This window comes from Colias eurytheme, chromosome 9 (genome assembly GCF_061535395.1).
Source record: "Colias eurytheme isolate Ceu_HAF_F1 chromosome 9, ilColEury1 Martin Lab GWU primary, whole genome shotgun sequence".
Taxonomy (NCBI): Eukaryota; Metazoa; Arthropoda; class Insecta; order Lepidoptera; family Pieridae; genus Colias; species Colias eurytheme.
The window spans coordinates 1,304,960-1,327,229 of NC_142988.1; the positions used below are offsets into that span (position 1 = coordinate 1,304,960).

Consider the following 22,270-nt stretch of genomic DNA (forward strand, 5'->3'; position numbering starts at 1 on the left):
CTGTGAAAGAATCAAAGTTATAAATCAACGTATTTGAAATTTATTATATACTTATGCTGCAAATTTTCGCAGATTTCGACATTCGCAAGGGAATCAAAACTTAAATTCCCATGAATACGTCAATCTTGAAATTTGGTAAAATGAAAAAAATAGGTTTGTTCGGTGCCCCGGGAGCGCGAGTCCGACTCGCACTTGGCCGGATTCATTAATTATTAGAATTTAAATAATTATTCCATGGTGTACGAAATTCATATAAGTATCAGATTAAAATCAAATAGATTTTTTTTGTAAAAAAATAAAATTAGAGCAATTACCTACATAACTAATTTCCACTGAAATTGACTACGCCCATGTTGTTATCCTCATTATGTATTATTATATACTTATTTAGTGAATGAATGTTGATACAGGCTCTTTAAAATAAATTAAAACGATTTAGAATTACATAGCCAACCGACATGTATAAAGTTATGATTTTAAACCTTGGTGTACTTGCATTTTTATTTGTAAAAATCCATGTAAGTCAATTTATTTGAGTTTAAATCTATACTGATATTATAAAGCTGAAGAGTTTGTTTGTTTGAACGCGTTAACCTGGGCAACTACTCCGATCCGACGATCCTACGACCGATTTGAAAAAAAATTGCGGTGTTAGATAGCCACAGATCACAGAAATAGATAGCCCATTCATCGAGGAAGGCTGCTATGTATATCTATCATCTCGCTAAGACCAACAGGAGCGGAGCAATGCGGGTAAAACCGCGGAGCACAGCTAGTCTAGAATGAGGATTATGAGATGTACCTAGTGCTTAAATGTAGCTTTATGTACTAATTATAATAATATTAACTATATAACACGTGTAACCTAGTTTTGTATCTATTTAATAAGGCATCTTTTATATCAAATATACAGTATTCATTTGGCAGTCCTAGTGTTTCAATCCTCTCCCGAGGCACCACCTTACATGGCGACCCTGCCTAAAGTTGGTGCACGCGCGCGTGTATTTTGACACCGGCCGCCGCGTCGCCGATTTACATATATGGTACTGTGTGTTCTCGGCCCGAGCAAATTAAAGTATTAAAAATGAGTATATTAAAATCTTTTGGAGGCAACGCAAGTGTGAGCTTCAAAAAATGGGGAAGCAGCAGTCCAAGGAAGACTACATAGTTATAGCGCAAAATTCGGCAGGGGGCACGAATAGTGCGCCAGTTGACCATTTTGAAAACTATTTGAAGACATCAAATATATTGCTATATATAATAGTAATCTGCTTGACTTTGGGTATTATTTATGGAGTATTCAAAATATACAGGAAATGCCACTTAAGGTGGATACGACAGGAGGTTGCGAATAGCAGCAGGGAGCGTCGTTTTTCGTTTCGACGGCGCCAGGCGTACCCCGACTTGAAAATCGGCGAGAACGAGAACGAAGTGTAGTGATATAAAAGTGAAAAAAAAAAAGCAAACAAATATTTAATAATAAGTGTAATGTGAGCGTGTAAGTGTTTTCGTGAAAATTCGGCAAAGTTGATAAACATTATATTTAGTGGACTCTAAGCGTATAGTATTATTTACTATATAAAAAAAAAAAATGTGTATGTTATCGAATAGATAGGTATTAAAAGTCATGTATGTCATGTAACCTAAATATAAAAGATGACAAAAATTATAATCAAATGTAGTTAAAAATATTATTCTAACATAGTGTAATGTGTATACTTACTTGTATTTTATAATAAATTTTACAGTTATTGTTAAAATATGCTGAGAAACGAGGTCTTCAACTCTATTCAGGTATGTTAATATATTTTTATTATCATTAATTATATTATGTACTGTTAAACTCTATGGCAATATTTTTAAAGAAATTATGTGATGATTTGCTAGCTATTAGAACATATTTAATTAAAATAGGACCTTCTAGACGACAGGGTAAAATATTACAAACAAAACTAGGCGAAGCTAAATGTGTCATTACAAAATATAACAACTACATAGGTAGTTTGGATAAGCAAAGCTTAGGAGAGGATGAGCTTATTGTTTTTAAAAAATATTGTGAGGATTTGAAGAAATTATTTGCGGAAATTACTGAATTGTGTCAAATTTCAGAGAATTTTAAGAGTTTTTCAACAATGGATAAATTTGACCTAAAAGTAGCTTTGAGCTTATTGCCAGTAATGAATGATGAATTGTCTAATTTACGACAACTTATCGATGGAATTGAATACTATAGTTCGGTTCTAAATGATGAGTCACAGTCGCATTTGATATCTTTTGTTTTGAAAAGCCGTTTGTCGCAATCTGCTAGGCTAAAATTACAAACAAAGTACGATACTGTTCAAAATCTTTTAAATGATATGAAAATGCTTCTTTTACCTAAAAAGTCTACGAGTGCTTTGCAAAAACAATTTTTAAATTGTAAGCAAAATGACGCGTCTATTGATGCGTTCGGAAAAACTTTATCCGAATTATTCGTTGAACTTACAATTTCTCAATCCGAAGGCAATGAGGAAAAGTTTAATATTTTAAAATCAATAAATGAAAAACAGGCAATTCGGCAATTTAGTGACGGATTGAGAAACCGTAGGATTGGCACCATTATTACGGCGCAGAGATTTGAATATTTGAAAGATGCGATTCAAGCCGCAATCGACGAGGACGTTTCAGGCTCAAGTTCAACCGCTGAAGTGTTAACACTAAGACATAATAATAATCGTTTCTTTAAAAACACTTCCAGGCCGCCTTCTCATCAGAACACTCCAAGAGGTGCGTACAACAATAATAATCGTTGGCAAGGCAACAACTGGCGACAGCCGCCTACCAGCACCAGACAATGGTTCCAGCAGCCTCAATCGCAGCCACGGGGAGCGCCCCGGGGCAGAGCGTCATATCGAGGTAGAACTTTTAATAATAATTATTTTAGGGGTCGTAGACCATTCAGAGGACAGATTCGTACAGCAGTGACTGACGAGTCACAGCCTCAATCGAGTTCATCCACTCAGAATTTAGAAACTGAAAATGAGTTTTTTCGTGCCTATAACATATAGTATTTTAGCTAGCGATAGTAGTTATTACATAGAGTTATTTTATAAAAACAGTCACGTATTTAATTGGCTTATAGATACGGGAGCCTCAATTTCGGCTATTAAATATAAACATGTTTTAGATTTTGACATCCCAATTAACAAAGAAAATATTACAATAAATGGGATAGGTGGAAAGGTACAGGCTATCGGATATGTATGTTTACAGTTGACGATACACGGGCAGTGTATTAGTCATAAGTTTTATGTATTTGACACCTTGCCTTGTAAGTCGCACGGTATTCTAGGGCAGGACTTTTTAGGAAAGTATGGAGCGGTCATTGATATGAAACATAATAATCTGTCACTATGGATTAGTGAATCTAAACAAATATCTTTGCAATTATTAGACTCGTGTAGTAATTTATTATCGTTACCTGCTAGGTCAGAGTCGATTCATTTTATTAATACTAGTTTAACAGAGGAATGTTTGGTATGTACGAAAGAGTTGTGTGAGGGCGTATTTATTGCGAGTATGATAGTACATCCAATTGATGGTAAAATACCAGTCCGAATTTTGAATTCGACCTCGAAAGATATAACTTTGTCTGAAATTAAACTTGATATACAAAATTTGAAGGAATATAATATTTGTAGCTTTGATAAAATTGAGAAAAATGCATCGCGAGTTAAAACATTATTTTCAAAGTTGAATTTAAGTAACTTAAATAAAGAAGAAAAAATTAATATAGAAAGTTTATGTGCTAAGTATCCCGATATATTTTATTTGGAAGGAGACAAATTATCAACCACTGATATTTATCAACACTCAATTAAAGTAAAACCAGATATTCAGCCAATTTTTTCAAAACCTTATCGATTGCCTCATGCATTGAAAAATGAAATTAATAACCAAATTGATCAAATGTTAAAAGAAAATATTATTGAACCATGTCAAAGTGAATGGTCCAGTCCAATTTTGTTAGTGCCAAAGAAATGTGACCAAAGTGGAAATAAAAAGTGGCGTTTGGTTATAGATTACAGAAAACTAAATAACAGTATACATGATGATAAATTTCCTCTTCCAAATATAACGGAAATTTTAGATTCTTTATCCGGTTGCATGTATTTTTCTCATTTAGATTTACATCAAGGCTATTATAATGTGAGCTTGGACCCAGACAGTCGCAAGTATACTGCTTTTTGTTCGGGACAGTTTCAGATGACTAGAATGCCTATGGGCTTAAAGACCAGCCCTAGTTCATTTTCGCGCATGATGACTATGGCGATGACAGGGTTAACATATGAAAAATGCTTAGTGTACCAGGACGATCTAGTCTGTTTTAGTAGGGACTTATCTAGTCATATCAAAAATTTACAGTCTATTTTTGAAAGATTACGAAAAGTCAATCTAAAGTTAAATCCGCAAAAGTGTATTTTCTTACAGAAGGAACTGCTTTACTTGGGTCATATTGTATCAGCAGAGGGTGTTATACCAGATTCGGATAAAATAGAGATTGTTAAAAACTACCCGGTTCCTACTAAAGTCGATGAAGTCAAAAGATTCGTTGCCTTTGTGAACTATTACAGGAAATTTATTCCTAATTTTGCAACAAAAGCGTATGCGTTAAATAGTTTGTGTCGGAAAAATGTAACTTTCAAATGGGATAAAGAATGCCAAAAATCATTTGAATTATTGAAACAAAATTTAATATCCCATCCTGTATTACAATATCCTGATTTTTCAGAGTCTAATCAATTTATTCTACAAACAGATGCATCAGGATACGGCGTAGGTTCAGTTTTGTGTAATAGCGACGGTAGGCCTGTAGCGTATGCTAGTCGTAGTCTAAATAAAGCAGAAAAAAGGTATCCGACTATTGAAAAGGAATTGCTTGCGATTGTATGGGCTGTAAAGCATTTTCGTCCATATTTGTATGGAAGGACATTCAAAATTCAGACTGACCATAAGCCATTAATGTATTTGTTTGGAATGCGAGATCCATCTAGTCGTTTAATTAAATTTAGATTAACGTTAGAGGAGTACGACTTTGTAATTGAATATTTGAAAGGGAAGAATAATTCGGCCGCGGATGCACTTTCACGGTTGCATTTAACTTCCGAGGAATTGAAAGAGATGAATGAAACGGTGATGAATGTAATGACGCGTGGTCAGTTGGCTAGACAACAACGGGATGCTATTATTTCTAAGAACGATTGGCCTGATCAACCAAAAGTTGTAGAAATACATAGTAAACCGAAATATTTCACGGAGTTACGTTTCATAAGCGCTTATGAATTAAATCGATATCGTAAAATGAAAGAGATAACGTATGAGAAGGGATGTTTGAGTTATGTACCCTCAATGAATACTATTTTTATTAATTTAGCTTCTCGATCGCAATTATCGCCAGGCGAATTTGTGAGAGAGCTAGATATATTTTGTAGGAAAATAAATATTAAAGAAGTATACTTCATCAAATCGGAGAAAAATAATATATTTGTGGAAAAGTTAATAAATGAGATAGATAACATAAGTAATTGGTCCGGACCACGTATATGTATTTTAAGGGGAACAAAGAGAATAAGTAATAAAGACGATCAGCGTGTAATTTTAAATGATTTTCACATATTACCTACAAGTGGACATGCTGGCATAAGACGAATGGTAAATAACATAAAGAAATATTATTTTTGGCCAAGATTAGAAGCTGATGTTGTAGAATTTATAAAAAGGTGTGATAAATGTCAAAAACAAAAACATTCCTCACACTATACTAAGGAGCCTATGACGATAAGCTCAACGGCAAGTTCGGCGTTGGAGAAAATATATTTAGATATTGTAGGACCGTTAGATAGAGATTACGATAATTACGTATACATTTTAACTATACAATGTGAGTTGAGTAAGTACATCGAGGCTTATCCATTAACGTCAAAAAGGTCGAGTGAAGTAGCTAGGAACTTTGTTAACAATTGGATTCTCAGGTATGGTATCCCGAAGGAAATTGCTACTGACAGAGGTACGGAGTTTTTATCGGACACAATGAAAGAGGTTTGTAAACTTTTGCATATTAACAAGCTGCAGTCAACCGCATATCACCATCAAAGTATCGGTGCCTTGGAGAATTCGCACAAACAATTGGGTAACTACTTGCGAATACAGACAGGAAATCACCCAGAAGCTTGGAGCACGTGGCTTCCATTTTGGTGTTTTTCCTATAACACTGCGGTACATACAGAGACCAAGTTTACTCCCTATGAGTTGGTGTTCGGTAAGAAATGTAATTTACCATCAAATTTGCAATCTGCACAAGTTGAGCCTTTGTACAATTTTGATAATTATCCTTTAGAACTCAAATTTAGAATACAGACGTCACAAAAAGAGGCGAGAGAAAATCTTATATCTAGTAAATTGAAAAGAAAAGAAAAATATGATCGTAATATTAATCCGGTTACTTATAAACCGAATGATTTAATTTTAATAAAAAATGAAACAGGCAATAAGTTTCAAAACATATATTTAGGTCCATATAAAGTAGTAAGGGAATGTTCACCCAATGTAGAAATACTTAAAGATAATAAAAACTATGTTATTCATAAAAACAGAACCAAAATGTATTTTGAACCGATTACCTAATAATTTTGTTAAAAGTTACGGTTTTAAAAATGTATTTTGAACCGATTACCTAATAATTTTGTCAAAACGTTTATAATATTATGTACTATTTAGTTTGTAATGGAAATAATTATGATAATAGGACATTGTACTGTATGAACATAAGTAAGCTAAAATAAAATAAATTGTTAGTGTTTATTTTATTTTTTTATTGCGGTGGAGATGAGATGTACCTAGTGCTTAAATGTAGCTTTATGTACTAATTATAATAATATTAACTATATAACACGTGTAACCTAGTTTTGTATCTATTTAATAAGGCATCTTTTATATCAAATATACAGTATTCATTTGGCAGTCCTAGTGTTTCAATCCTCTCCCGAGGCACCACCTTACAATTATCCGACAGTAATCGTAGGCACAGATAATAATATAATACTATACCCCTAGGTATACAAATTAAATCTACTATAAATCGTAGAACTAATTGTTTGGGGCGAAAAAAGTCTCCTATGTTATTATATACCTAGTTTTATGTAGTTTTCATTTCTATTAGCCTAAGTAGGTATCAATCTCGACATCAATACCTCTTATAAATAGTGTTTGCAAGAGATGAGGTTAATTATGGTCAAAATTATTCTCTAATAAAATAAAATTCTAATCGTATCTAATTAATCCAACCAATTTGTACTATAAATGAGATATTTCACCGAGGTGAGATGTAACCCATACAACTCTTCGTCTTTACTGTCTCCAGACACAAAAACCATACCATAAAATGGCTCCATAGCGACATGAAAAAAACACATCAAACTTTTGCATTTTTAATATTTATTATTACAATGTAATAACCCCTTGTAACCTGTGAATCACAATAAATCATTTGAATTTGAAAATTCGAATTTGAATTTAGGATACTGCTAATTTTCCAGACATTCGACCTTTATATGGAAAGGGTTGAAATTACGTATTATGATCAGGTATACGTTAAGAATGCGTCGACGACAGTGAGGAGGTACTCCAGGAAAAGTAACCCAGTTCTGAATATTTATGGCTACATTGAAAAGGCGTGGGATAAGAATGTATCGGTAAGTTATACTACTATTAGTATAGTATTTATATTATTTATTTATTTAAAAACATCACTTGCCGTTACAGGACATTCCCAATACGACAGCGATGCAAAATTTTATTAAATAAAACAATCTTAGCTTACTTAAATACTAAATACATATTATTCAACATATATGTAGTTATATAAATTGACACAGAAATAACTAAGTTCAATAATTTTCTAACTTTTCTTCTAACTTCTAACTTTATCTTGGTTACACTCAAGATTATTCTTATTGATTCTATTAGTCCGTTTTCTTATGGGCATGCTTGTATGGAAAGGTATACATTTTTGAGTAAAGCAATGAAATTTGGTTCGAATGTTGTACTCGTCCACCTAAGCCCAAATCGCCTGGTAGCCAGTGTCTACTCCCCGGCAGAAGGGAGGGAGGGGGGGTTATAGAACAGAGCGCCCGACGCTCGGAAAAAAAATTCTGGCGGATTCATTTGGCCCTTTGAGTCGAGTTTGGTGTCGTTATCAGGTAACTAGATGATGCCCAATTCATTCCCCATACCAGTTTTTTAGGGTTCCGTAGCAAAATATGTCACAATCTTTAAAATAATAAACTTTTGGCAGTGGCAAAATCCAAACAAACCAGTATATTTTTATATTTTTGTATCAAACTTGGTTTATAAAAAATACTGTCTGAAAAGCCATTTCATGCAGATTATAAAAAAATTAACATGTAACAATTATCTTACCATTTTCAATGTGAAATAAATTATAGAAAGTAGAGGAACGTTCGTCAGCGCAGCGTAGGGGACGGCTAATAGACCCGAAAAATAAGCAATAACAGAAAACAAAAAACAGTCAAGTGCGAGTCTGACTCGCCCATCGAGTGTTTCGTACTTATTTGTCCTATACCATGTTATCTTGTCTGGTATTACCTGGTTAACTGATACACACACACTTTCGTCTTTATAATATTAGTGTGATTTTTAATCATCTTTAAATTATAAATGAAGTCAGGTAACATTGTTAAAAATAAAGATATATAATAATAGAACGTTTTTTGTATTAATAATAATGACAACCACCTCCACAATTACATAATTCGGTACATTTGAGCTGGCGTATAAAACACTTCAATCTGGAATTGCAAGATTTCACGCACCGACATCTTAACAATTCAAAGCTTCTCTTTTCTTTTTATTTCAAATGGGCAAGGAATATTTTGATTTTTTTAGGTCCCTTAATATATACAGCCTGTAAAACTGCCCTTAAGGTGTGTTGTTTAAGGGCAGCTTCTGTGGGAGGCAAATTTTCGATTTGCCTGTCCGTTTTTGTTAAAAATTAGTTTGCGACCCTCATTTACTGTCACAGCGGGGTACAATGTGAAAAATAAACATGTACTTATAATAATAATTATAAAAAAAATATAAGTTCTGGATAAGAGTATCCTTAAAATATCGTGACCGTCCTTACCTATCATGCATTGTAATCACAAACTTTTCAATTTCACTGTCTGCATATTTGCCACTGTAAAGTGCTTGAAATCCTCGTGCGCCATTCGGATATGCCTTCCATACCTCAAATGCATGTGTACCTATAGTTACCTAAAAGGTCTAAAAGAACTATAGGTACACATGCATTTGAGGTATGGAAGGCATATCCGAATGGCACACGAGGATTTCAAGCACTTTACAGTGACAAATATGCAGACAGTGAAATTGAAAAGTTTGTGATTACAATGCATGATAGGTAAGGACGGTCACGATATTTTAAGGATACTCTTATCCAGAACTTATATTTTTTTTTAATTATTATAAGTACATGTTTATTTTTCACATTGTGCCCCGCTGTGACAGTAAATGAGGGTCGCAAACTAATTTTTAACAAAAACGGACAGGAAAATCGAAAATTTGCCTCCCACAGAAGCTGCCCTTAAACAACACACCTTAAGGGCAGTTTTACAGGCTGTATATATTTAGGGACCTAAAAAAATCAAAATATTACTTGCCCATCTGAAATAAAAAGAAAAGAGAAGCTTTGAATTGATAAGATGTCGGTGCGTGAAATCTTGCAATTCCAGATTGAAGTGTTTTATACGCCAGCTCAAATGTACCGAATTATGTAATTGTGGAGGTGGTTGTCATTATTATTAATACAAAAACGTTCTATTATTATATATCTTTATTTTTAACAATGTTACCTGACTTCATTTATAATTTAAAGATGATTAAAAATCACACTAATATTATAAAGACGAAAGTGTGTGTGTATCAGTTAACCAGGTCCTACCAGACAAGATAACATGGTATAGGACAAATAAGTACGAAACACTCGATGGGCGAGTCAGACTCGCACTTGACTGGTTTTTTTTTATGTTATTGCTTATTTTTCGGGTCTATTAGCCGTCCCCCACGCTGCGCTGACGAGCGTTCCTGTGCTTTCTATAATTTATTTCACATTGAAAATGGTAAGATATATGTTACATGTTAATGTTTTTATAATCTGCATGAAATGGCCTTTCAGACAGTATTTTTTTATAAACCAAGTTTCATACAAAAATATAAAAATATACTGGTTTGTTTGGATTTTGCCACTGCCAAAAGTTTATTATTTTAAAGATTGTGACATATTTTGCTACGGAACCCTAAAAAACTGGTATGGGGAATGAATCGGGCATCATCTAGTTACCTGATAACGACACCAAACTCGACTCAAAGGGCCAAATGAATCCGCCAGAATTTTTTTTCCGAGCGCCGGGCGCTCTGTTCTATAACCCCCCCTCCCTCCCTTCTGCCGGGGAGTAGACACTGGCTACCAGGCGATTTGGGCTTAGGTGGACGAGTACAACATTCGTACCAAATGGCATTGCTTTACTCAAAAATGTATACCTTTTCCCATAAGAAAACGGACTATATTGCCTAGTTCAGTACCTAAGTTATTGAATGTCCCTATGGACTAAACTTATCTATAATCATATTAAGTGACTTACAAAATAGAAAGGAAGTAATAAAAATTTAATGATTATAGTATTATTATTTAGTAATATTACACATATATAATATGTAGTAGGTAACTTAATAAAATCACTTTATTTTTAGATTGCATTGGTAATCGAGGAATACCTTCACAATGAATACAGACCATCATTTGTCAGGTTTCAGTTTAAGCTTTGTGATTTATTCGACTCTCCATTATTAGATTTAAAGAAAAACTACGGCTTGGAATGTCCACTACCACCTGTAAGTAATCCATTCTTAAAATTATATCTATCTAAATTAGATATCAATTAAATTTACTATTTCTATTACAATTATAATGATTGTAACCCATTTATTCCCACTGCAGAGACCTTTGTCTCTATATGCTAATTTGAATCCATGAACCATACACTATGGGCCCTGGAATAAAATTTGCTATCTCCAGTATTTCAAGCAGATACCTACTTTCCCTCGAGTGCCTATTAAAAATTTCCACTCTGTATAGGAACTAGGAAGATAAGCAAGTGAGGATCGGCGGATTTCATACAATTCAATTTTCTGGTTCTTGCACAATGCACATGCTGATTTTATCTCAATATTTCCCGTTCCCTTTTGCTGAATTGTAAAACTCGCCTTTTCTCTGTTAAGTAAAAATACCCTTAGAAAAAAAAATACAAAGGTACTTAGGCTAATTGTTCCTCATTGAAACACAACTTCAATGTTCGTCACTATCATATTATACCGACAACAACAAGGAAAATTACCTACAGCGCATATAATTTAAAGAGCAGTCTCAGTAACGAGGTTGAAATAAGTTTAAATTCAATAACCAAATAAAGCTTACGATCTTTTTTCTGTTTCAGAAATTCTATAGTCTAACAAATATGACGATAAGCACGAATACTTTGCCAAATATCTTCCCAATGGAACAAGGCAGAATTTACGTCTTATTTTTTATCACGGAAACCAAGCATCCTATTGTAAAAAGCTACTTATATACTAAATTTGTAAATAAATTGTAATAAATGTCTTCATATTATATTCGATCGTTTTTTATATTTACACCTGTATGTCCTTTATAAACATTGCAAATTAAGTCTAATGTCTCATAGTCTCATAGAAAAGATTCAGTCACTCTTATAAAAACCATCCCGGGCTCAATTTATGTATTATTATCATTGAGATATACATATATGGAGACGACACCGCCTACATCACTTATGTTCCGCTCAACATACGTTTTTTTTAATGGTTTTAAAGTGAAACGCATCAAATATGCCTTCGTGTGTGTTACGATATTGCACAAATAATACAAATAATACGGAAATGTGCAAAGGAATAACTTTCATCGGTAAAAACCTAACTAGATAATAATTTTTAAAACTTAGTTAGAGCAAAAAAATGGCGCACAGATTTTGTTCGTGGTGTCTCCTCCATACGTATAGTAATATTATCTCAATGATTATTATAATTAATTATTTAGAGGTTAGGAGTTAGAGGTTAGGTTAGGAGAGAAATTTATTTTATCGACACAAAACCCGGTAACCTATTAGTGTATGGTAAAGGTTGATCGGGACGAGCAGAGAGATAAGACACAAATCAAAAGTAACGAAGCAGGGGCAGGGCCATGGCAGGGCAGTATCTAATGTAGAATTGGCATCTCTCAAAAAGAGCGTAGAGGCGGACTAGTCGCGTGGGCGTTAGTCGAACTCGTCGGATAAATAGCGAAAGTCAAACGATTCTGACGAACATAAATCGAGACCTTACCCATTGGCCAGTCGAGTAGACTGGACGAGAATCCACGAGGAAGATGAAAAAATTAAAAACCTATAAAATATATTGAATAATTTAGTCATAATATAACATTTTTTTTTATTATTTTATGATTTCATACAACGTCTATCCGGGCGAAAGCCACAGGGACACTGAAACAAACAAACAAAAATACTTTATTGTGCACCAATAGGTATTGTTAAACTTAGAAGTAAAGAAAAAAACCTAGCAATTGTAGGTATATAGGTACATATATTTTTATTTAACAATATTACGTTAACATATTATGAATATAGCAAAAAAATCTTGTTGTGTCGAACATGCAAGTCTCTACCCTCTTTTCACTTACTTTGTGGTTCATCATCATCATCAGCCTTTGTGGTTATCTGTTAGAAATTAATAGAAATACCTCAATAGAGGTAAATGTAGAGGCCTTCTCTACCATAACGTCTTCGGTTGTATTCTTTACTCTATTTCTCAATTTCGTAAAAAAATTATTTATTATTTAACACGAAATTGAGAACAAAAAAGTAATTTTATTGTAATCTAATTATTGTTACCAATATTTTCTTTTATATCCAACGAAATAATATAGGTAATAGGGCGTCCATAAAAATTGATATGTACCAGTATAATTGTACCTATCTCTTCACAAACGGCGATGTCTTTTAAAAATAATTAAGGGTGCACTCACACACATCAGTCACCGTCACGGCACGTCACCGGACAGGATTAAAAAAAAATATGTATCAATAGTTCTAGTATGACTCTGTTCCCACACGACAGTCGCCGGCACGAAATCTATCAGTGACGTCCCCGGTCAGGCACGTCAAATAATCTTTCCATACATGTATCATACTTTTATCCCCACTCACCCGGTGCCGTCACGTCTCAGTTCAGTCAGCGTCGTGCTACCGTCAATTGCTACATGTTCTCTAGCGTGACACACGTCTAATCACTCACTAACCTGATGTATGTGTTCAATGATTCAGTCAAACCGGCGACGTGACTGACGGACAACATGACGGTGACTGGTGTTTGTGGATACGTACACAAACCGTCACCGATCAGTCATCGGTGACTTGACGGTGACTGATGTGTGTGAGTGCACCCTTAAATAGGTATGTTCTATTTAGCCTACCAATGTGACTTGACAAAATCACACTGTGTACATATACTACAACGACTAGGTATACTGATTCAAATGAGATAATAATATTATATTTTATTGCATTCGCAAAACTAATTTCCGTTAAAATTTACATTTTTCCGTCATTTGTCCGTTCCGTAAAGTTACATAACATTTACCTATATAATTTTTTTAGATTAGAGATAATAACTTATTTAAAGATAATCACTATTCTTTGTCAATTTTTTCGTGTTTAATACAGTATCAGTATCGTGTTTGATAATATAATACGAATTTGTAATTTTGCAACATGGTTTAAGCCATGATTGATGATTTGATGAATTATACCACGTGGTTTATTTTTTATTAGGAGTAATTCATGTAAATTAATTTACTAGCCCTAAACGCTAGGAATAATATAGCTTTATGCTGATGAAATCTACGACAGAGTTAGAGTACAATTTACTACTAATATAACTAGATTTTTTATCTGTGTGAATAGTGGTGAATAAACTCAAACTCAAACTCAAACTCAAACATTTATTTATTCAATTAGACTTCTTCCAGAAGCACTTTTGAATCGTCATTACATTCTTTAAATTTACCACCGATTCGGAAAGCAGTATCTATGGAGAAGAACCGGCAAGAAACTCCATAGTTGCTCTTTTAAAGTCATGTCCATATACAATATAATTTTACATTACATGTTACTTACATCTAACTACATAATATTATATATTATCATAATATGCCAAAGAACTGTCCTGTTATTCTTGCGCGACAACCCTCCATGGATTTTCATCTTCCATATATTCCTTAATGCTGTAGTAGGCTCTCTGAACTAATACATTTTTTAAATAAGTTTTAAATTTAACACTACTAAACTCTTTAATACTATGAGGAATTCTATTGTAAAAACGTATACCTTGGCCCATAAATGAATTTTTAACTTTAGCTAACCTATAAAATGGCATTTCAATTTTATTTCTATTCCTTGTGCCATAACAGTGTCTATCTCCTACTTTTGTGTGTAAGTCCGCGTTTTTGTGTACATGTAAAACATTATTAAATATATACTGTGATGGTACAGTGAGGATACCAATATTCTTAAAGAGATCTCTTAGTGAGTCCCGAGCACGTAAATTATATATAGAGCGTATGGCTCTTTTCTGTAATATAAATATAGTTTCTATATCTGCAGCCCTGCCCCATAGTAGAATTCCATAGGACATAATGCTATGAAAGTAACTAAAATAAACCAATCTAGCCGTATCTTCATCGGTGAGATGCCTTATTCTTCGAACTGCATATGCAGCTGAGCTGAGCTTAGCAGCGGTGGTGGCAACATGGGTCCCCCATTGTAGCTTCTCATCTAGTGTCAAACCAAGAAAAACAGTAGACTCGACAGGGTATAATACCTCCCCGTTTAAAATGATATCCCTTTTGACCTTTTTTACATTTGGAAGGATAAACTCTACACAATTTGTTTTTTTTGCATTCAATAATAAATTATTAGCATTAAACCAATTAGATATGCGTAAAAGAGCAGAGTTTACTTCGTCAACATTTGTGTCATATCTATCCACATTAAATATTAATGAGGTATCATCTGCAAACAGTACTATTTCACACATATCCTGCAAATAATAAGGTAGGTCATTAATATACACTAAGAACAAAAACGGTCCTAAGATAGATCCCTGCGGAACACCAATGTTAATCGGCGCACCGCAAGATTTCTCTCCATTAACAACAACGGTCTGTACCCTGTTCTGAAGATATGAAGCTATGAGGTCCTGAGATAAACCTTTGATACCATAAAAATTTAGTTTCCGTAATAGAGTGGAATGTTCTACACAGTCGAAAGCCTTAGAAAGGTCGCAGAATATCCCCAAAGCATTCTTTGAATTTTCCCATGCTTTATATATATGTGACAAAAGAGCTATTCCAGCATCAGTGGTAGAGCGCCCCCTTGTAAAACCAAACTGTTTGGCGTGCAGTAAACCATTTGAAACAAAATGACTACATAATTGGTTTAAAATCAATTTCTCGAAGACTTTGCTCAAAGTTGGTAAAATAGAAATAGGCCTATAGTTATTACAGTCTTCTTGGTCACCGCTTTTGAATAAAGGAATGACTTTACTAAACTTTAATAAATCAGGGAATATACCACAGTCACAACATTGATTAAATATAAACGCTAAATGGTTGGCAATGTTTTCTATAATATTATTTACTAAATTCACAGACATTCCCCAGAGATCACATGTTTTTTTTAAGTTTAATGTTTTAAAAGTTTTAACAATTTCATCTGCAGTCACATGTCGCAATTCAAATAATACATCACACTCCGCAACATGGTCCCTCAAATAGGACTCCGCAAGCACTGATGATGAATTTAATTTTTTAGTAATACTAACAGGGACACTACTAAAGAAATCTTCAAAAGCAAGCGCAACATCAGCACTTTTGTCAATTACCCTGCCAGCATTTACAAGTTTTATGGTACTATTTGTCCGGCTTTTGCCCATTTCACCATTAATAATTGTCCAAACAGTTTTAACTTTGTTATCAGAGTTGCGTATTTTATCTCTGACATATAGACACTTGGCAGTGAAACAAACTTTTTTAAAAGTTTTTGAATAATTTCTAACATAATTATGGAATGACAAGTCTTTGTTATATTGCTTCATGCCATATAACTCATATAGAATGTTCCTGCATCTGTGTATACTAGGTGTTGCCCATTGACTAAATGGTAAATCCTTGGTGATACTTAAAGATTTAACTTTAAATATTTTTTTAAACTCATTATGAACTAAATTAAAAAGATTTGTAAACATTTCACAAGGATTATTATAAAAGGATTGATCATTCAGGTTAGGCAGTTTATTATTAATATTATCTCTAAATTTATCAATGCCTTTTTTAGTTATAGGCCTAACATTAATTCTTTTAAACTTAGGTATGCAATCCCATTCCAAAACTACTTTCTGGCCACAGTGATCTGAAGTCAGTATATTGAGGATATTTTTTTTCTAGACAGTTGCAATCACAGTATATATTATCAATACAAGTTGCAGAAGTAGGTGTAATTCGTGTGGGTTCATCAAAAACTTTATACAGATTAAATGAGTGAAACAAATTAACTATTCGTGTTGCCGTCTGTGTGTGTGAAAGTAAATCAATATTAAAATCACCACATACTATTACCTTCTTTTTACTCCTGCCTAAACGCTTTAATGTTTCTTCCATGACTGTCTCAAACATATTATAGTCACTGGAAGGAGGTCTGTATACGCAAACAATAATATAACGCTCAAGCTCAACACAGGACAGTTCAATGGTGCGTTCTACAGAAAGACTTACAATGTCAGTTCGTTCTTTGCATTTAACACTATTGTGAACAAAAATAAGAGAACCTCCATGAATAGCATGTGCCCTATAGTATATACTTTTTAATTTATAATTATCAATATTTAATAACAACTGACATTGTTTAAGCCAATGTTCTGTTACACAAAATATTTTTATACTATTATGATTTAAAAATAATTCTATTTCTAATAATTTGCTAGCCAAGCCTTGAATATTTTGATGTACAATGGAAAAAGGCTGCTTAGCTGTTGTCTTACATACTAGTTTAAATCTAGCTTAGGGCTAGTTTGTCCGTCAACACTTAACCTCGGTTGATGTATATAATTACTACTACATAAAATTATAGTAGATCGATGGTCTGATACCAAACATGTACCAGACTGGTTAATAATTTTATATGCTATTAACATAGCAAGTTCTCTCTTATATCTAAATGGCAGATACACTGTATTCCTTGTCAAGCAAAAAGATTTTGTACATGAATTTATGTCAAAATATATAAATGCATCACTATGATGATTTGTTAAATTATATAATTTTAAGTTAATGTTATAGATAAATCTATATTGATTTTGTGTCAAACCAGGCAAATATGGTAATGTACACAACATAAATTTGCATTTTGTCTCACTACTAATTTTCAACATTTTTTGAAATCCTATATCAATGTCATGTTTTTTTAGATTAAGACTATCTCCATATAATATAACAACAATGCTATTTTCATTAAAACTAAAATAATAAAATAAATAGAAGGGTGAATACTGAATACGACCGATATGACATTGCACCATTGCTATACTTCTCTCTCACAAGTTATTAGATGAATTTTATAATCTTTTTTTATAATTTTTTTAATTTTAAATTCCACCCTGTATATATACTGATGCAAATGAGATAATCTAAATTCTAATGCATTCACAAAACTAATTTCCGTTAAAATTTAGAACATTTAAATTTTAACGGAAATTAGCCTGCACCTTTAAATTTAGCATTTTATTCAACTACTTAGATTTCTGTAATCTAACCGACTAACATAACATGTATAAAGCTATGATTGTAAACCTTTGCATCGTTGTTTTTCTATTCGGGGTAATTCATGTAAGTTAGAAGTTGTATACAATATCTTTCGCACCAACTTTTTTATTTTCTATATTGCCTCACTCTGTATAGAACGATCAGAATAAATAAAAAATAAATAAGTTAATTTATTAGCTCTAAAAGCTAAGTAACTTAGGAATAATGTCGGTTTTTGCTGGTAAACGATGATTTGGTTCGGTCCAAAAGGTGCTGTGTGAAGCAAAAACACAAATGTTTTCCTTTTACAATGTTTAGATCAGATAACGTGTACAATTTCCCCATATTAGTGAACTCGGTTCCTCATCCTCTCTTGAATAGATAATAGGCTCTGTGTGGACCTACCTGGCAGGTCCACACAGAGCGAGCAGCCTCGCGAAGCAAATGCTGCGGATAGCAGCTCGCTCAGTGTGGACGGAGCTTGGCCCAAGAAACGCGTGTGCTGTCATTTTTGCAATAGCATGGCGAGGTTGATCTCCACCCACCGATTCAAGACAGGATGAGAAACCTACCTTATATCTAATCCGATACAGAGAAATCACAGTAGGTTGTGTGTAATCACACTTACTATTTTTCTCAAAAAATATAGACAACCCAGGTTTTTCCAGGCATTCCTAGCTTCGATTGAAAGGGTTGAAGTTCCATATTATGATAATGTGTACACTACGAATCTGACAGCGACCGTAAGGAGATATTCCCGGAAAGGGAAACCAACCCTCAATGTATATGGTACAGCTTTGCGCACGTTGGACAATAACTTATCGGTAAGTCACAATCCAAGTCAAGAATGAATGAATGAACGAAGAACATGTGGTTTGGAGACCTCACTATGCGTGCCATTCCTTACGATTGGAAAGGATACAGAGAAGATTTCTTTTGCAAGTGGAAAATCAAAGAAACAGTTACCATCATATAAAAAGCAACTATCTCACTTCAAAATTACATCTCTTGATAATCGTCGGGTACTTCTTGATTTACTCTTTGCCTTGAAATTATTCAATAGTAAAATTGATTGCCCCCAATTGCTTCAAAAATTTAATTTAAAGGTGCCTTCTAGATACCCTCGTAAGGTTTTGTTGCCGCTGTGTCCTCCTCAACGCAGAACCGTATCGAGTCGAAACTCACCCATTGCGAGAATTTGTAAAACTGTAAACGACTACAGTGAGTTGTTTGATATTTTCACAGATTCCCCCAACAAACTCCGCAAAATTTTTAATTCACTTTTTAACGATTAGAATAGATAAGTGCATAATATATATTATATTATAATTTTTTCATTGTTTAAGATACTTAATAGTTAATTCATTAATTGTATACTTTTAAACTTACTTTACGCATGCTGTGTTAACCTATAAGTGTTTTTTTTACATTGATCATATAAAATTGTATTTTAACTTTGATGTTTTATCTGTGATGTAAAGAAACGTTGGTAAACCAAATAAATAAATAAAATAAAATAAACATTCCTTTGATAAAGTTCCTCTTAAGCTTGGACGTGAGCTCGAACTTCTGAATCAGATTCCTTCTTTGATTGCTTTGGGTAAAGCTATCAAAGTAATAAGCAATAAATATTTTTTATAACCCCTACGCACCACAGAGCCAGTAATATAGCTACGCACTAATAGTAAATGAAATACATACTCTATACTTTGAGTATAGGCACCTATTGTTGTACCTTCATGTGACTATAATTTCAGGCGAGCGTCGTCATTGAAGAATTTCTTCACAATGAATATAGACCATCGTTTATCGAATTGAAGTTCAAGTTGTGTGATTTATTCTCATCTCCATTCTTTACATTTGGAAATCAATTGAAATGTCCAATGCCACCCGTAAGTTACCAATAATTCTTATCTGTAAAATAAAATAAATACTCTTATACAGGGTGTCCCACTTTTGCCTTTTGGTATACTAAGCTCAAAGGAGGTTATAGTTTTGCATATTACGCTGAGTACGTAAAAAATACTTATAAAATTCCAGACGCAGTTTTTTTTCAAATGTTTGAATTCTTAAAACTCTATGCGTACACCCCTAACAAGCAACCTGCCCAGCTTTCCTACCAGCATGTGACTTATCGTTTAAGATTATGTTTTCATAGACAAAATGCTCACATTAGCGAAGCGGTATATGCCGGCTGAGCGAAGCTAGAGAAGAAAACATGGATTTTCAGGAAAAATTTAGCAAAAATTTTTTGATGTAATTTTGTTGTTTAAGTATTTTTTACGTGATCAGTGTATGCAATACTACAAGTCCCTTCGCGCTTAGTATCACAATAGTGGGACATCCTGTATAATTGCTTGCAATTGAAATTACTGGCATCACGTATTACTCGGTAATAACATTGATTTTGTGAAACATCATTCACATACCTATTACAACCTATAACATATTATATAGAATATTCTAAGGCACAATTTCTAATAGAGGCTGACTTCAAAAAAAAAAAAAGGTGGAGGTTATCAATTCAGCCAGTATTTTTTTTTAATTTTTTTTTATGTATGTACACCGATTACTCCGAGGTTTCTGAACCGATTTACGTGATTCTTTTTTTGATGCGGAATAGTGTCGAATTGGTTCCATAAAAATTTTATTCGAATAGGCCCTGTAGTTTTTATTTTATGAGCATTTTTGTCTGATTTTAAAATCCGCGTATTCTTTTACCTACCGTTGTATCTTATTCTTATTATTTCTTATGTTTCATACTAAATAAAATGTTTGACTTTTAATTTTACTTTATTTCAGAATACTAATTTTCAAATCAGAAATTTGACAATCGTCCCCAATGCTTTACCAAACATATTCCCGATGGAGCAAGGCAGAGCATATGGAAGAATATATGTTAGAGCAACCAATCATACTATTCTAACAATATACATATATGCAATATTTATAAATAAAATACACTAAATTGGATTGTTGTTTGTGTGCTTTTATCGATCGTGTTGTTTTTGGATTCTCTATGTGTCTGCATAATGAGTCGGACGAACGTTTTAGATTTTTATTCCAAATAAATAATTATGAAAAAAAAACTGTGTTTTTACTTTTTTTATATCTTTAAAAATGAAATAGATATGAGGATCACAATGATGCATCCTTAGATTTTTGAAAAATCAATATTCCTAGCTAGGAATCGAATGATTATGAAGACTGTTTTCCCTTGTAATGACTCTAACGACCGATTCAAAATAACTACGGGGTGTATAACTAACTGAATTCAATCGGCTCAATTACCGGATGTGGTAAACAAATTTTCGTGAATTGATGAAAGCTGTTTTCATTCTTTTAAAAAAATTGCCACTGATTGTAACAAGGGATTTTCTCTAGGTGGCATTTCAAAATAAATTCCACCCTATATAGAAGATATTATAAGAAGCTTGTGCCCATAACTGTAGTGTACGGTCTATACACTTTGTCACAGAATAATAACTAGTAGCTAGCTAACTTTGTGTCATATTTACTGCATAATACCTACCTATTATAAAACTAGCGGTCCGCCCCGGCTTCGCCCATGGTATATGTTTATGTTTTCTCACCATAAGAACCACTCGTACTTCAAGGAATATTGTAAAAAAAGGATTAACGAAATCGGTTCAGCCGTTCTCGAGTTTTGCGCTTAGCAACACATTTGGGCATTCATTTTTATAGTAGGTATGTAAAAACCACCGATGAAAAGATTACCATCTCTGTAATTCAGTCAGAGCCCTATTTATAATAATACCTACATTCAGGCTACAAATAAATCTAACTAAAAGAAACCATCATCATAAAACTGCAAACGAAATTGAAACAATTTTATGGCAGAATCCATCCTCACTGGGATCGGGAGTTACAATTTTAGATTTGGAATTTAATTCAGCACTAGGTATTCAGCATTTGTGACATTATATGGCTTAGAACAAAATTGATTTAAATAATTGCTATATCTACAGCTGCGTGTATAATGTATATCATCAACTATTTATTTTAGAAAAAGCCTTTTAGAGTCATCTGTTTCAATTAACTACTATTAAGTATTCTGTACTATTGCCTAATACACGACAAAACAATTATTATTATGGTACATTATAAATCGCCATTCTGGGTATCGATCCTGCAGACGAAAACTGGCTCAGAGAACTTGCAACAGATTGACCGTGATATAAGGGTGACAAGTGTCGGGGTAGTGTCGGGAGGCTGTACCCAAGCTGTACCTAATCGGACCACAAATCGGACACAGCGAAAATTAGT

At 33.4% G+C, this 22,270-nt stretch overlaps 2 protein-coding genes across 2 annotated transcripts in view; one reads left to right on the top strand and one right to left on the bottom strand.

Moving 5' to 3' along the window:
• LOC149905558 (uncharacterized) overlaps window positions 1-22,270 on the bottom strand; it is a 156,805-nt gene that overhangs the window by 73,543 nt on the left and 60,992 nt on the right. The window lies entirely within an intron of this gene.
• LOC149905569 (uncharacterized) lies at window positions 17,916-21,028 on the top strand. Its single transcript, XM_090105060.1, has 4 exons — window positions 17,916-18,067; window positions 18,652-18,807; window positions 19,741-19,875; window positions 20,786-21,028. The coding sequence occupies exons 1-4, from the start codon at window positions 18,008-18,010 to the stop codon at window positions 20,948-20,950; spliced, it is 516 nt and encodes a 171-aa protein (XP_089961186.1). The 5' UTR covers window positions 17,916-18,007; the 3' UTR covers window positions 20,951-21,028.

What these genes read in the sequence shown, in the direction of transcription:
- LOC149905569 (XM_090105060.1), top strand. Translation starts at nt 18,008, where the DNA reads ATGTATAAAGCTATGATTGTAAACCTTTGCATCGTTGTTTTTCTATTC. An exon ending in TTCTATTCGGGGTAATTCAT is followed by an intron (nt 18,068 to 18,651) that starts GTAAGTTAGAAG and finishes AGGTTTTTCCAG; the next exon opens with GCATTCCTAGCTTCGATTGA. An exon ending in TGAAATGTCCAATGCCACCC is followed by an intron (nt 19,876 to 20,785) that starts GTAAGTTACCAA and finishes ACTTTATTTCAG; the next exon opens with AATACTAATTTTCAAATCAG.